At 43.9% G+C, this 15,276-nt stretch overlaps 1 protein-coding gene across 1 annotated transcript; it reads right to left on the reverse strand.

Moving 5' to 3' along the window:
- Positions 1–3,976: 3,976 nt before the first annotated feature.
- LOC140577640 (uncharacterized) lies at positions 3,977–6,063 on the reverse strand. Its single transcript, XM_072708424.1, has 5 exons — positions 5,402–6,063; positions 5,026–5,100; positions 4,505–4,591; positions 4,264–4,392; positions 3,977–3,982 (listed from the first exon to the last, which is right to left on the reverse strand). Exons 1-5 carry the CDS (start codon positions 5,738–5,740, stop codon positions 3,977–3,979), a joined length of 636 nt encoding a protein of 211 aa, XP_072564525.1. The 5' UTR covers positions 5,741–6,063.
- Positions 6,064–15,276: the final 9,213 nt, after the last annotated feature.

The raw sequence follows: 15,276 nt of genomic DNA on the forward strand, positions 1-15,276 counted from the left end.
AGCTGCGTCAGAGGGAAATGACTCGTGAATTTAATTTTGACACTGGTTAGCTTTTTGTGAAAACGAACTACAGTACACCCCGCAGGTTTTTTGTGATTTTGTGAGCGATCTTTGTGTTTTCAATGTTGGAGAATATAATTAAAGGTTCGTATCAAGAAACGACGGTGGATTTTATTGTATACTGGTAAATCTCTGCTGTTAGTTGGTGGTATGCCTTTTGTTAGCCAACATGTATGTCGGGGCCGGCTCTACGCTGGGGCAACGCCCCCTTAAGCAAACGTCCTGCCCCCTTAAATCAAACTTTTAGAAGTTGAGGAAGAAAATAATAATTACCCACAAACTGAATATGGACAAGATTTACTACAGTAGCTGAAAAATCCACTGAAAAAGGCACAAACGAGATGATAAGTTTCACTTCTTGTTCGTTCTTTCCCTCTGCGTTCTGTTTGTGCGCGGGCTCACGCAGCACTCGGCAGATCCCCCACTCACCCTCCCCCCAGCTAAACATCCAATCACTGTTAGTATGCAAATGAGCCAGTTTCTCAGTAGGCAGGGCAAAGCGAAATGAGCTGCGTGATTGCGGAAGGTTTGGAGGAAACAGCAATCTCTCTCGTCAAAATCATAGTGACTAGTGAGATCATGGTTCGAATTATTTTTGTCTATTTGGGGGGGTCTTGATCGGGGGGTACTGTACCCCCCAGTACCCCCCGATCAAGACCCCCCCCAAATAGACAAAAATAGCAGTTTGGGGGGGGGGGGGGGTATTAACATTTTTCTTGTTTTTTTTTTTTTTAAGAAAGAACCTCACCTTGTAGGAAAATTTTATGTAAAACGATTTTAGACACCCCTAGTGTGGATCGTACCATTTGAACCACTTTGGCGCTAGAAGCAGCTTAGCCAGTCGGTTACGTCATTCATTCTCATTGAGCGACTTGTTCGTTGTGATTTCAAGATTCTTTATTCGTCACATACATAGTTATAACAAGTACAACATGTAGTGAAATGAACCCTGACCGATCCTATTTTTCAGTTTTATATTTCAAGACTCGGTGAATTGATTTTTTCTTTTTCATAACTTAGCCTACCCTTTTTAGTTTTGGTAATATTGGCAATAGTGAAAAGTGTTTTGTTGGGTTCAAATATGTTTGATATAGGCCATCCAATTAAGGTAAATGTCTTGTTTTTAATCTGATGAGGAATATTTTATTTTATTTTTTGTTTTACTTTTCAGTTTTCCCCCTGAGGGATTGCCACCTTACTGTGGTCAGGGGCTTTGCGTGCCTCAGTGACCCTAAGAGCTACACCAGCAGAAGCTTAGCCTTCAGGTGGGACACCCAAGTTGGACAGGTCTTAGGGCAGAGGCCTGACAAAGTGCAATCCAATTACATGACAAAAACAGTTATCCAGAGCACCACCCCACCCCTTTCCCGCCTTTGTTGCCACCATGTGCCCCCTTCACATTTCTGTCTGCCCCCTCATATATGCATGTCTAGAACCGGCCCCGATGTATGTACATATTTATAGCATGCCGATCGCGTCAAACAAATCGCGGCAATGCCAAAAACCCGTGCATGTACATTCTCAGTTATTAACGCACATAAATACATTTCAAGCACATGCTAATATATTGCTGCCATATTGGTTTTCGGTTATCTCGATCATCGGTTATCTCGACGCTTTTTGGCAACCCCCTAGGCCGGCGACATAACCGGGTTCGACTGTATATGAATAATCAGCCTGTTCTAGTTTAAATGGAAATATATTATTGTTAATAAGCTGAGTCTGAGAGTTTTATTTATTTGATAGTTTATTTCACATTTCTTGTTTGTAAAGGCTAAATACAAAAAAAAAGTGAACCTTTTTTTTTTGTACTGTTTTTATTTAAAAAAAAAAATTATATAATTTTAATAGGAGGAGCCTGGAGGTATTATAGACTTTGCAAATTCAGTTTGCAGACAACCATTGTGCGTGTCCTCGGCAGTTTTTTCCTGAGGCTTTTTAATATTGTCCATATCGATATCGGAATTATATCGTATCGACCAAAATTAAGAAATATATCGTGATATAAATTTTTGCCATATCGTCCAGGCCTATGTACAGTACTTGTCGGCTTTGTTTGGGCAACATTATGTACGGTACTTGTCGGCTTTGTTTGGGCAAAGTTATGCGGGGCACTTGTCGGCTTTGTTTGGGCAAAGTTATGCGGGGCACTTGTCGGGCTTTGTTTGGGCACAGTTATGCGGGGCACCTGTTGGGCTTTGTTTGGGCACAGTTATGCGGGGCACTTGTCGGGCTTTGTTTGGGCACAGTTATGCAGGGTTATGGTTAGAAACAAAATGTTTCTTATGACCCATAAGTGGTAATGCATTTAGAAAGAAAGACGCTATCCCAAAACACTGCTAGTTACACTGCGGCCATTTTGGATAGGTTTTGGATAGGTTTGGCACAAGTCGTGCAAATAAAATATAGATTTTCCTACAAATGTGTGGTGATTTTGTGTGACAAAATGTTACTTATGACCCATAAGTGGTAATGCATTTAGAAAGAAAGACGCTACCCCAAGAAACACTGCTAGTTACACTGTGGCCAGTTTGGATAGGTTTTGGATAGGTTTTGGATAAGTTTGGCACAAGTCGTGTGAATAAAATATAGATTTTCCTACAAATGTGTGACAAATTGTTACTTATGACCTATAAGTGGTAATGCATTTAGAAAGAAAGTTGCTACCCCAAAAAACACTGCTAGTTACACTATTGCCATTTTGGATAAGTTTCAGATTAGTTTAGGTTAGGTTTTGGATAGGAAAAGCTCCCAGTTGCACCATTTGCTCTTTCCTCCATAAAACCTGTTTGGCTGCATCAAATGATATGAAATTGGGCACACATGTAGAAAACAAGTTTGGGAACCAGATTTTTAAAATTGGACCTATTCCATCATGTAGTTTTTGAAATATTTACAAAAATCCAAGACACAAAGACAGATTTTGTATTTTTCCAGCTGTTTTTGTTATATTCGCATGTCCATAAATTATACACAGGTTATTCATTTCGTTATTGAACTTCCTACAATCAATTGTAAAGGGGTCAACTTTGATTTTAGGTATCAGGCATGTGCCTGTGACTTTTATATCTGAAGTTATAAGGTAATTATTCCAAAGAGGGAAGAAATGCCCCCCCATGCAAGGGGCCCCTGGTGCACTCCATAGAGTTAATGACGGATCTGGGGAAGACTGACTCAGACACGGACTAAATACAGAAGACAAGCCGAAATAACAAGGAACAGCTGGGCACGATCGGTGAAGCACACGTGGATAATGAGGGGGCGTGGCACACATCGGGATCGAACGGAGCGGATCGTGACACCTTTAAATGAAAGGATTGACAAAAATGCTTAAAAAAAATCAGCTAACACTTGTTATTCAAAGGAAGATGAACATTGGAAAGCAAAGCAACATTTTTACAATGTTTAATTTTTTTCAAACAAGAGCATGTTCACAAAATCTGAGTAATGCCTTCACTTTTCAAAATAAAACTTCTTTACTTATTACAAGTGTCACGTCCCGCTCCGTACGATCCCGATGTGTGCCACGCCCCCCTCATTACCTCGTGTTCTTCCCTGATGGATCTCACTTGTTGCTCGTTTCCCTCAGCTTGTCTAGTGTATTTAGTCCTTGTCAGAGTCAGTCATCCCCAGATCAGTCATTGTTATGTTACGTGTCGTTGCTTCCTGTTTGCCCTCGTCCTTATTAAAAGTCCTGTTTCCCCGAACCTCCGGCTCTGTGCGCCTGCTTACCCGCTCGCTCACCCGTGGAGCGTGACAAGAAGTTACAAAAATAATATTACCAGTAAAAAGTAAAATAAAATACTGTCTTTAAATTAAATGATTTACAAAAATATACTTTAGTAAACTTGAAAAAAAAAAAAGCAGTAAACATTGCAGTAAAGCAAAAGTAAAGATTATTAAAGACATCACCTGGTTAGCACTGAAAAAAAAAAAAAGTACTGCAACAGCCAGTGCAACATTATGGACAAAACAAAGGTCCTGCCTCTTAGCCCTTGTTTCAAGTTACAGTGCCTATGAAAGGAGTCTATTTTTTAAGACCTGGACTTTGTTTGACAGCTTGGTGGCATCCAGTTGCATAAAAATCTTTTGAAACAATTCAAAAGTATATCTCAGATGCTGGGGGTAAGCCAAGTTTAATGCATAAATTAGACCAACCATCATGGAACATGCATTAGCTACATTATTCAAGTTTTCAAGTACTTGGATGCCTTCGATGATGACACCAACATCTTCGTATGGGTCTGCAACATCTGCCCCTTCATGTTTTATGGCATAGATTCCGAGAGTGGTGTTGCTCATCAAAATTTGGGTTTCATCATGTTCAGCGTCCTAAAAATAGACAAGTACAAATAATAAGTACAAAATAAAACAATTACCAACAGATCAAGGGTAAAAATAGGAACTTTTAGAAAAAGTTTCTTAAATTTTTTAAATAGCTTACCATGTACTCCTTCACTAGGTTTGAAGGATCTTCATTTAGGTAGACCACTAAGGCTTTCAGGATGCATTCACGCTTTTTTTCAATGCTCTAATCAAAATGAAATGAGAATTAGTACTTTTTGCTGTACATCTTAAATTTAAGTAGCATTACGCAAATTATACCACTGCTGTATTTTACGAAAGTCAAGTGTGTCCAACAACCAATGGTCCCAAATCAGAAGCACTGCATAGGATACACAATTATCTTGAACTTCTGAGCTGTTCTAATTGTAGTTGCAAAAACAACTCTGTTAAAGTATAAGAGAGGCAGAAAGTCATTGATGCTTCAAAATAAAAAAATCATGATATTTGGAGCCGAAGAAAGACAATTCACCTTTAACTTTTAATCCATAATTTTAGTATATAAAAAAAAAGATTAAATGAAGGATGAGTTAAAAAATAACAAAATAATCATATTTGGATGAAATATTAGTTTGGCCTATTATGAATTATGAGAATTGGTGATGAATTTAGAGAACATACCTGATCCAAAACTGACAGGATGTCTGTGATCTTCTGTGCGGCTGCTCCTCCTTTCTTTTTGAAATTTTTGAGGAGCTGGGGGGAGAAATGATCAAGCTGACCCATGAATTTGGACACCAAAGGAATTGTTGTAATCCTGCTGAATTCCGCAGATACCTGGTACAATTTCCAAACAAAACAAAACAAAGAGAGAGAGAGAGAAATCAGGGTGCTTCGTAAATTTTTGACAGGACATCATACACTTCCTTTACCAGCACTCACAGATAACACACATTTACGATAAATGAACAAACCTGAATTACATCTAAAGTACTTCAAATCATAGTTTAGAATTATAACAACATCCAAGCAAGCTGACATGACATTAAAGACATACCTCTCTCTCAGTAAAGAGTGCTGGCCATCTGTTCTTGAATTCAGCAATGAAAGGTGAATCTTCTACCACCTCGTGCCTCCGTAGAGCAAACGTTCTGTCCATCAGCCCCTTGATAACCTGCTCGTTGTTTCTTTTAGTCACCTCCGATAGTAGTGTAATCCTTTGATTTTCAAGTGTTTCTTTTGTTTCACCCACTGGGTAATCTGGACAGTAATTTACCTCAGCTTTTCTCGGTTTCTTCACTTGGTTAGGACTTCCAGTGGATCCTTTTCGCTTATGGGAATTGATGTTCAGCTCTGAACATCCTATGTTTCTCAATTTTGTTCTGTAGTTTGCCATCTTATATTTTAAACTAATTTTCCAGCCATAGTAGCCACTTACAGAGCCATTTTCTTTTAGGCATGGATGCTTCTGTATCAAACTGAAAACTAACAATGCTTTCAGCTCTTATGTGATTTGAATGTACCATACACGTTTGTTTTAAATGAGCAGTCCTTAAACATACAACTAACTGTCTCATGACTGCGCAAGTGATTATTTATATGGAGAAAATAATCACTTACTGAAGGAATGTCAGTAACAGCACAAACATGACAATTTATCACTGTAGTTTGACTAGAATTTTGATTTTGAGGTAGCTGCTCACTGCCATGTGATCTGGATAAGTGGGACCGCAGTGCATTCCAGGTTTTAAAAGTGCATGGACAGTTAAAATATGCACATGGATATTTGTGTTTGCGGGCATAATGTCCATGTACCAACCTGAAGTGCTTTAAAAGCTTTGATCTGGAGGCCTGAGACGATCCACAATCTCTGCACAGCCACATACAGGGACTCTACAGGCTTTCAAGTTTCAAAACTCCGTAAGGGAGAAAAATAATGAGAGTCAGAACAAAATATGAAAAACTGCAAACTACTAAACTTACGGTAAGTAAAAATGTGTTAGCTGACCAAACAAACAAGCTTACATTAAATAGCTAGATGTCATCTTAATTAAATGTCAAATATGCTTATTTGGGGGGTTTATCAGGCTTGAATAATAAAACGAGATATTAAATAACAATGTGCCAACACCAACTTTTAAGATTATTAATTAAGTTATTAAAACTGACATTAGAACGCAATAAAACTGCTGTACAAGAACAAAACAATCGGTTAAAATGAAGAAAACATTCCTTACTAGCAATTTAATGTCATTTACAACTTTATTTTGGGTGATGTAAAAGTTCAACAAGTATAAAATTTCACATAAATGCATAAAACAAAAATGTATCTAACTATAATGTGAAAGAAGACACGAGTCATATGCCAACTTTGTGACAATACTATACACAAGGTATTACAAGTGAGTAATGATTCAAATGTTGTCACAGCATCAATATAAATGCATAAAAAGTGAAAATCTCACCTGTCTGTTTACATAGAGGAAAACGCGTTGCTGTTTTGCAGTGTAATTCTCCGTCTTCGATTCTCATAAAATGGCGCCAATTTAAACGAGCTGAAGAGTGACCGTTATGCTTCGTTCCTTCTTGTGGTGTTTTCCAACTGCGCATGTGCACATTTTACTCCACCTACTGCATATGCAGTACTGCAGAAGCAACACAACTGTTTCATTCATTTTAATTAACTGAGCTGTGTAAATTTGAAGAATTACTTCTTTTAATTCTGTCAACACAACTCTTTTAATTTGAATGCACAAATGAAATTTAATTAATTAATTTAAACATAATTACATTCTTTGGACCAACAAATGCCATGTTTCATTTTTTTGAGTGTACATTAGGTGCTCTATAACAAACCCCAACAATTAGGCCATTTGAATCTTTAGCATCAAGTTTTATCCATACAGCTTCTGAATTTTTATTTTTATCAGTGAGATCCCTTGCCTGCAAGTATTCTTTTACGTATACTGCAACACCACCTCCCTTCTTGCCTATCCGGTCTCTACGGAACAACGTATAACCATCCATATTATATTCATCACTATCATTGTCACTCATCCATGTTTCAGTTATTCCTATAATGTCATAATTGTCTGAAGAAATTAAAGCCTCCAAGTCATTAATTTTGTTTCTAATACTCCTAGCATTCAAATACAGACCACTAATGGTAGGCCTTTTACAGTGTCTACTTTTAATATTTATTTGGGCTTTCCGTCTCTCCCCACATAAATTCTTAACTGACCTCCCTGCCCCCCCAGTCCCTAGTTAAAACATTCCTCAACTATTCTGCACATACGCCTCCCCAATACACGGGTTCCCCTATGGTTCAGATGCAACCCGTCCGGCTTGAACAGGTCCCACCTGTTCCAGAAGGTCTTCCAGTGCCCCATAAACCTGAACCCCTCTTTCCTACACCACCATTTTAGCCACGCATTTAATCCCCTTATCTCAGCTAACTTAGCCTGACTTGCACGTGGCACGGGAAGTATTCCAGAGAATACCACCATGGACAAGTGGTCAAGTTGCTTATCCGCGACTTCTATAAATTTATCTTGCAGAACAGCCCTCCTGCCCTTTCCTATGTCATTGGTGCCAACATGCACCACGACCACTGGATCCACCCCGGCTGGGGCCAAAAGCCTGTCCACTCGATCTGGAAGGTCCCCTACCTGGGCACCAGGCAGGCAAGACACCGTACGGGACCCTCTATCACGGGTGCACACATAACTATCTACACCTCTTATAATTGAATCCCCTACTACTACAACCTCCCTCCTACTGGGGTTAGGCGGCTCCTTGGTGCCCAAGGGCCCACTTGCCTCCCCAGTCTCTTCCGGCTCTAAAGCTGGAAGCACCTGAAAGCGGTTAGACACCGTTACTTCAGGTGATGCCGCCTCTGTGAATTGTGTACGCCATTTTCTACGTCTACGACCTACGTTCACCCAGCTCTCTCGACCTACCTGTTCATCATTCTCCCCCCTCCCCACTTGTGACGTACACACAGTCTCCCTAGAAGGCGTATTAACTCTCTCATTGTTATGTTGGATGAGAGCCAGTCGCTCCTCTAGGTCACGAACCTGGACCATGAGTGAGTCAACTAACCTACATCGCTCGCAGACGAAGTCCGACTGGACGCAAGCATCCAGAAGGGCAAACATCTTGCAAACACAACACTGAGCTGGCCCCATAATTACCTAACTCACTATGTCCCCGTCCTTTACTTCCAGCCCAGTATATTAATATAGAGTATTTAAACTTTTAGTTTTAGGGTTCGGTGCATTGTGGATTGGGTGGCGGCCAAGGGAGGCCCTGGCGGTCCGATCCCCGGCTGACAAAACTGGCTTTCGGGACATGGAATGTCACCTCTCTGGTGGGGAAGGAGCCTGAGCTTGTGCGTGAGGTTGAGAGGTATCGACTAGATATAGTCGGGCTCACCTCAACACATAGCTTGGGTTCTGGAACCAATCTCCTGGAGAGGGGCTGGACGCTCTTTTACTCTGGAGTTGCGGCAGGTGAGCGACGCCGAGCTGGGGTAGGGCTATTGGTGGCCCCATAGCTCGGTGCATTAACATCGGAGTTTACCCCGGTGAACGAGAGGGCTGTTTCCCTGCACCTTCGGGTCGGGGATAGGTCTCTGACTGTCATCTGCGCTTATGCGCCGAATGTCAGTTCGGAGTACCCGGCCTTCTTGGATTCCCTTAGCGGTATGCTATTTGGTGTGCCGCGGGGGGATTCCATCGTTTTGCTGGGGGACTTCAACGCTCACGTGGGCAATGACAGTGTGACCTGGAAGGGGGTGATTGGGAGGAACGGCCTCCCTGATCTGAATCCGAGTGGTGTTCAGTTATTGGACTTCTGTGCAATGCATGGTTTGTCCATAACGAACACCATGTTCGAGCATAAGGGTGTCCATAAGTGGACATGGTACGAACATGCCCGGGGCTACAGGTCGATGATAGATTTTATAATCGTATCAACTGATCTGCGGCCCTCTGTCTTGGACACTCGGGTAAAGAGAGGGGCAGAGCTGTCAACTGATCACCACCTGGTGATGAGTTGGCTCAGGTGGCGGGGGAGGAAGCCGGTCAGACCTGGTAGGCCCAAGCGTATAGTGAGGGTCTGCTGGGAACGTCTGGCAGAGGCTCCTGTTCGCTGGAGATTTAACTCGTGCCTCCGGCAGAATTCCAACTGCATGCCGGGGGAGGTAGGGGACATTGAGTCCGAATGGACACTGTTCCGGACCTCCATTGTGGAAGCGGCCGTACGGAGCTGTGGCTGCAGGGTGGTCGGTGCCTGTCGTGGCGGTAACCCCCGTACCCGATGGTGGACACCAGAGGTGAGGGGGGCCGTGAAGCTGAAAAAGGAGGCTTACCAGGAATTATTAGCCCGGGGGTCTCCGGAGGCAGCTGACAGGTACCGGCGGGCCAGGCGGAACGCGGCTCGGGCGGTCGCAGAAGCAAAAACCAGGGCGTGGGAGGAGTTCGGTGAGGCCATGGAAAGTGACTTTCGGTCGGCCTCAAAAAGGTTCTGGCAAACCATACGGAGTATCAGGAGGGGGAAGCAGCTCCTGGTTCCTACTATTTATAGTGGGGGGGGGGGCTGTTGACCTCATCTGGGGACATCATCCGGAGGTGGAAGGAATACTTTGAGGACCTCCTCAACCCTGCCTCCGATACATCTACGCATACTGCCTTTGAGACATCTGAGGACGTAGAGCCCGAGGGTGCTGGGGGGGGCTTGCCCATCACTGAGGCTGAGGTGGCCGCGGCGGTTAAACAACTCCGTGGTGGCCGGGCCCCGGGGGTGGACGAGATCCGCCCGGAGTACCTGAAGGCTCTAGATGTTGTGGGGCTGTCGTGGCTGACACGCCTTCTCAACAGTGCGTGGAGGTCAGGGACAGTGCCGCTGGATTGGCAGACCGGGGTGGTGGTCCCCTTATTTAAAAAAGGGGACCGAAGGGTGTGTTCCAACTATAGGGGGATCACACTTCTCAGCCTCCCTGGGAAGGTCTATTCCAGGGTACTGGAGAGGAGGGTGAGATCGATAGTCGAATCTCGGATTCAGGAGGAACAATGCGGTTTTCGTCCTGGTCGTGGAACACTGGACCAGCTTTATACCCTTGCAGGGGTACTGGAGGGGGCCTGGGAGTTTGCCTATCCAGTCTACATGTGTTTTGTGGATTTGGAAAAGGCTTACGACCGGGTTCCCCGAGGTGCTCTGTGGGGGGTGCTTCGCGAGTATGGGGTCCGGGGTCCACTGTTGTGGGCGATCCGGTCCCTGTACGAACGGAGCAGAAGCTTGGTCCGCATTGCCGGCAATAAGTCGGACGTGTTCCAGGTGCGTGTTGGGCTCCGCCAGGGCTGCCCTTTGTCATCGGTCCTGTTCATCATATTTATGGACAGGATTTCTAGGCGCAGCCAAGGCGTTGAGGGTGTCCAGTTTGGTGACCTCAGGATTGCCTCGCTGCTTTTTGCAGACGATGTCGTCCTGTTGGCTTCATCTGCTGGGGATCTCCAGCAGGCACTGGGGCGGTTCGCAGCCGAGTGCGAAGCGGCAGGGATGAGAATTAGCACCTCCAAGTCCGAGACCATGGTTCTCAGCCGGAAACGGGTGGTTTGCCCTCTTCGGGTTGGGGAAGACGTACTGCCTCAAGTGGAGGAGTTTAAGTATCTCGGGGTCTTGTTCACGAGTGAGGGTAGGCGGGATCGGGAGTTGGATAGACGGATCGGAGCGGCGTCTGCAGTTCTGCAGGCGCTTAACCGTCCGTCGTGGCTAAGAAAGAACTGAGCCAAAAAGCCAAACTCTCGATCTATGGGTCCATCTTTGTCCCTACCCTCACCTATGGTCATGAGCTATGGGTAATGACCGAAAGAACGAGATCGCGAATACAAGCGGCCGAAATGAGGTTTCTCCGCAGGGTGTCTGGGCTCTCCCTTAGGGATAGGGTGAGAAGTTCGGATATCCGGGAGGGCCTCGGAGTAGAACCGCTGCTTCTTCACGTCGAAAGGAGCCAGTTGAGGTGGTTTGGACATCTGGTGCGGATGCCTCCTGGGCGGCTACCCAGAGAGGTTTTCCGTGCCTGTCCTACAGGGAGGAGGCCCCGAGGCAGGCCCAGGACTCGCTGGAGGGATTATATCTCTCGGCTGGCCTGGGAACGCCTCGGTGTCCCCCCCGAGGAGCTGGTGGGGTTAGCTGGGGAGAGGGAGGCCTGGGTGCCTCTACTGAAGCTGCTACCCCCGCGACCCGAACCCCGGACAAGCGGAAGATGATGGATGGATGGATGGATAGTTGATCTAATTAACGTATAGTTAAAACAAAGTGCCGAGTACACTAAAACACTAAATTAACACTTGCGTTAAATCGGTACTTTATTATAAATTATCCAGCAGCGTCAGCGATAACAACCTTTAAATTAAACTTTTAAAATAACCAAATTAACAATTACTTACCCGAGACTAACTTCCTGCTGAACCACGTTTAGCTAAACTAAAGCGAAGTTGCTCTAGGGAGGCCAAAAAAACACTGTCAATTAACAAGGACAGACAAGTACACACGTAAAAATAAAAGTTAAAAATGAAACAACAAAAACAACCACCCACGTAACCATGCTGGCACACAAACAGTCAAATATACACTCACCTAAAGGATTATTAGGAACACCTGTTCAATTTCTCATTAATGCAATTATCTAATCAACCAATCACATGGCAGTTGCTTCAATGCATTTAGGGGTGTGGTCCTGGTCAAGACAATCTCCTGAACTCCAAACTGAATGTCAGAATGGGAAAGAAAGGTGATTTAAGCAATTTTGAGCGTGGCATGGTTGTTGGTGCCAGACGGGCCGGTCTGAGTATTTCACAATCTGCTCAGTTACTGGGATTTTCACGCACAACCATTTCTAGGGTTTACAAAGAATGGTGTGCAAAGGGAAAAACATCCAGTATGCGGCAGTCCTGTGGGCGAAAATGCCTTGTTGATGCTAGAGGTCAGAGGAGAATGGGCCGACTGATTCAAGCTGATAGAAGAGCAACTTTGACTGAAATAACCACTCGTCACAACCGAGGTATACAGCAAAGCATTTGTGAAGCCACAACACGCACAACCTTGAGGCGGATGGGCTACAACAGCAGAAGACCCCACTGGGTACCACTCATCTCCACTACAAATAGGAAAAAGAGGCTACAATTTGCACGAGCTCACCAAAACTGGACAGTTGAAGACTGGAAAAATGTTGCCTGGTCTGATGAGTCTCGATTTCTGTTGAGACATTCAAATGGTAGAGTCAGAATTTGGCGTAAACAGAATGAGAACATGGATCCATCATGCCTTGTTATCACTGTGCAGGCTGGTGGTGGTGGTGTAATGGTGTGGGGGATGTTTTCTTGGCACACTTTAGGCCCCTTAGTGCCAATTGGGCATCGTTTAAATGCCACGGCCTACCTGAGCATTGTTTCTGACCATGTCCATCCCTTTATGACCACCATGTACCCATCCTCTGATGGCTACTTCCAGCAGGATAATGCACCATGTCACAAAGCTCGAATCATTTCAAATTGGTTTCTTGAACATGACAATGAGTTCACTGTACTAAAATGGCCCCCACAGTCACCAGATCTCAACCCAATAGAGCATCTTTGGGATGTGGTGGAACGGGAGCTTCGTGCCCTGGATGTGCATCCCACAAATCTCCATCAACTGCAAGATGCTATCCTATCAATATGGGCCAACATTTCTAAAGAATGCTTTCAGCACCTTGTTGAATCAATGCCACGTAGAATTAAGGCAGTTCTGAAGGCGAAAGGGAGTCAAACACCGTATTAGTATGGTGTTCCTAATAATCCTTTAGGTGAGTGTATATTGGCAATACATATCTCTTTGTTATATGCTGAAATTTTAATAATTATGAATCTACCTTCTGGGTCTGCGATAGTGTCTTTACAGTTGAAACATATTCTTTTGTTGATTAAAATTGCTACACCTCTTTGCTTTGAATTATAACTAGCTAAGTATATGTGTGGAAATTCTGGTGAATTTAATGTACACTGTCCTGTTTTGGCTAAGTGAGTTTCCTGCAGTAGGACAATGTCTGCCTGTAATGTTGTTAGATATTCTAAGATTTTATGTCTCTTAGAAAATGAGCCAATACCACACACGTTCCAAGTGACAAAGCGTAATGAGTTCATGCTGTCCTAACTTAGACCCCCTGAGTGCAATCTAATGTTAAAATGGACGGTTGTGTGTGTATGTGAATGACTGTGTGTGTATGAGTGTGAATGTGTCAGGATTAGTGTGTGTGCAAATGTCAATGTGTGATTGTCTCCATGTGTGCTATTAAGGTGAGGAGATCTGTCTGAGCTTGAGTGGGCATGTGTATATGTGAGTGTATGAATGCATACATGTGTGATGTTAAGATGAGGGGGTGCGTGTATGCATGCGAGTGTGTGACTACCTACGTGTAGGTGTGGGTGTATAGTATCTAGTAGACTGCTTCCAGATAAAACATTTTTGAGCGTCAATATCGATATGCAACAATTACCATAACAACCAAAGTGACAATGATGTCCATAACAATAACAACAACAACACCAACAACGACTGCGACTGTAGTGAGACATTAAACAAGGGGGTTGAGGAACAGTAAGGGATATAAAGTGACCCAGCCTTAATAGTCCTTAGACAAAGCCGTCTAGTGTGCGGCGTGCGCTAAAAACCTGTATTAACTGCCAAACTTTAGTTAGTTTGTTAAATGCGTGTTACCTTAGTCGGAAGTGGTTTCAGTAGAGCCAAGCAGTGGTGTTCTGGTCGTGAAATAGATGTCCATTAACATACAGTCTGTCTACTGCGATGACAGCTCGGGCTCCCTCCGCAATGAATTTTTTCCTGAGCTGGAACAGGATTCTGCGACGATCCAGGATTTCTTTGGGAAATTGGTCGTTGACGCTGAAGTCCGTTCCTCTGAGCTCCCTGCCTCGGCTTTTCACCAGCTCCTTTTGTTTGAAATGTTCAAACTTGGCCACGATAGGTCTTGGACGCTGAGCTTCTTTCCTCACCCCTCCTATGCGGTGGACCCGATGAAACATGTTGTTGACGGTGTCCCGAGGAAGTTTAAGTTCTTGTTGCATGAAATTTCTGATGGTAGCTTCTGCGTCTTCCTCTGCGCGCTCCAGAATTCCGGCGAACACTAAATTGTCCTGCATACTTCTTGCTTGAATATCAAGCAGGGACTCTTTCATGCGCTTATTTTCTGTGGAGAGTTTCGCCATACCTTCCGTGAGGGATGTTACGGAGTCTCTGAGAATCTTGTTTTCAGATGCTAGCGATTCAACCTGTTGTTCACTGTACTCCAGAGATTCCCGTAATGCTTGAAATTCCTTGTGTAGGATTTCTACAAGTGCCAGTCGGGCGTCAAAACTGGAAAGTTTGTTATTAATGGACTCTAGGATATCTCCGTATTCCTTATCCGGCGATGAAGGGCTGCTTGAGGGGCTGTACAGTCCGAGCGGGTTCTCTTTGTGGACGGAGTCGCTTGGTTCTCCTTCATGATGACTCATTCGTAACACTCGTCCACGTAATCCTGTAAATCTTCCAAGGTTTCTTCGTCCAGGATGTAAATGAGTGAACTTATTTATCCGATAAAGTACTATAAATACTATTATTAATATTTTGGCTTGGTTAAGTTGGCTATCGAAGTAAGTTTTGTTTGTTTTTTTTTTTAGTAGGACGCTGCCATGTTGGATTACGCACAGCTCTCGCGAGATCTCACAGCATTACCGCCTCCTACCGAGTGGTGGACAAAGTCCACAAAGACAAATAATTTGAAATTTTACCTCATTCAGTGAGTCCAACATTGGTTTTATTTTGGTCCCTGCAGTCCCGCCCTTCCTCCGAAATATCTCCAGGAGTTTGGTGGTGTACCCGTCCAATCTGGACAAA

Source organism: Paramormyrops kingsleyae, unplaced genomic scaffold (assembly GCF_048594095.1).
Source record: "Paramormyrops kingsleyae isolate MSU_618 unplaced genomic scaffold, PKINGS_0.4 ups91, whole genome shotgun sequence".
Lineage (NCBI taxonomy): Eukaryota > Metazoa > Chordata > Actinopteri > Osteoglossiformes > Mormyridae > Paramormyrops > Paramormyrops kingsleyae.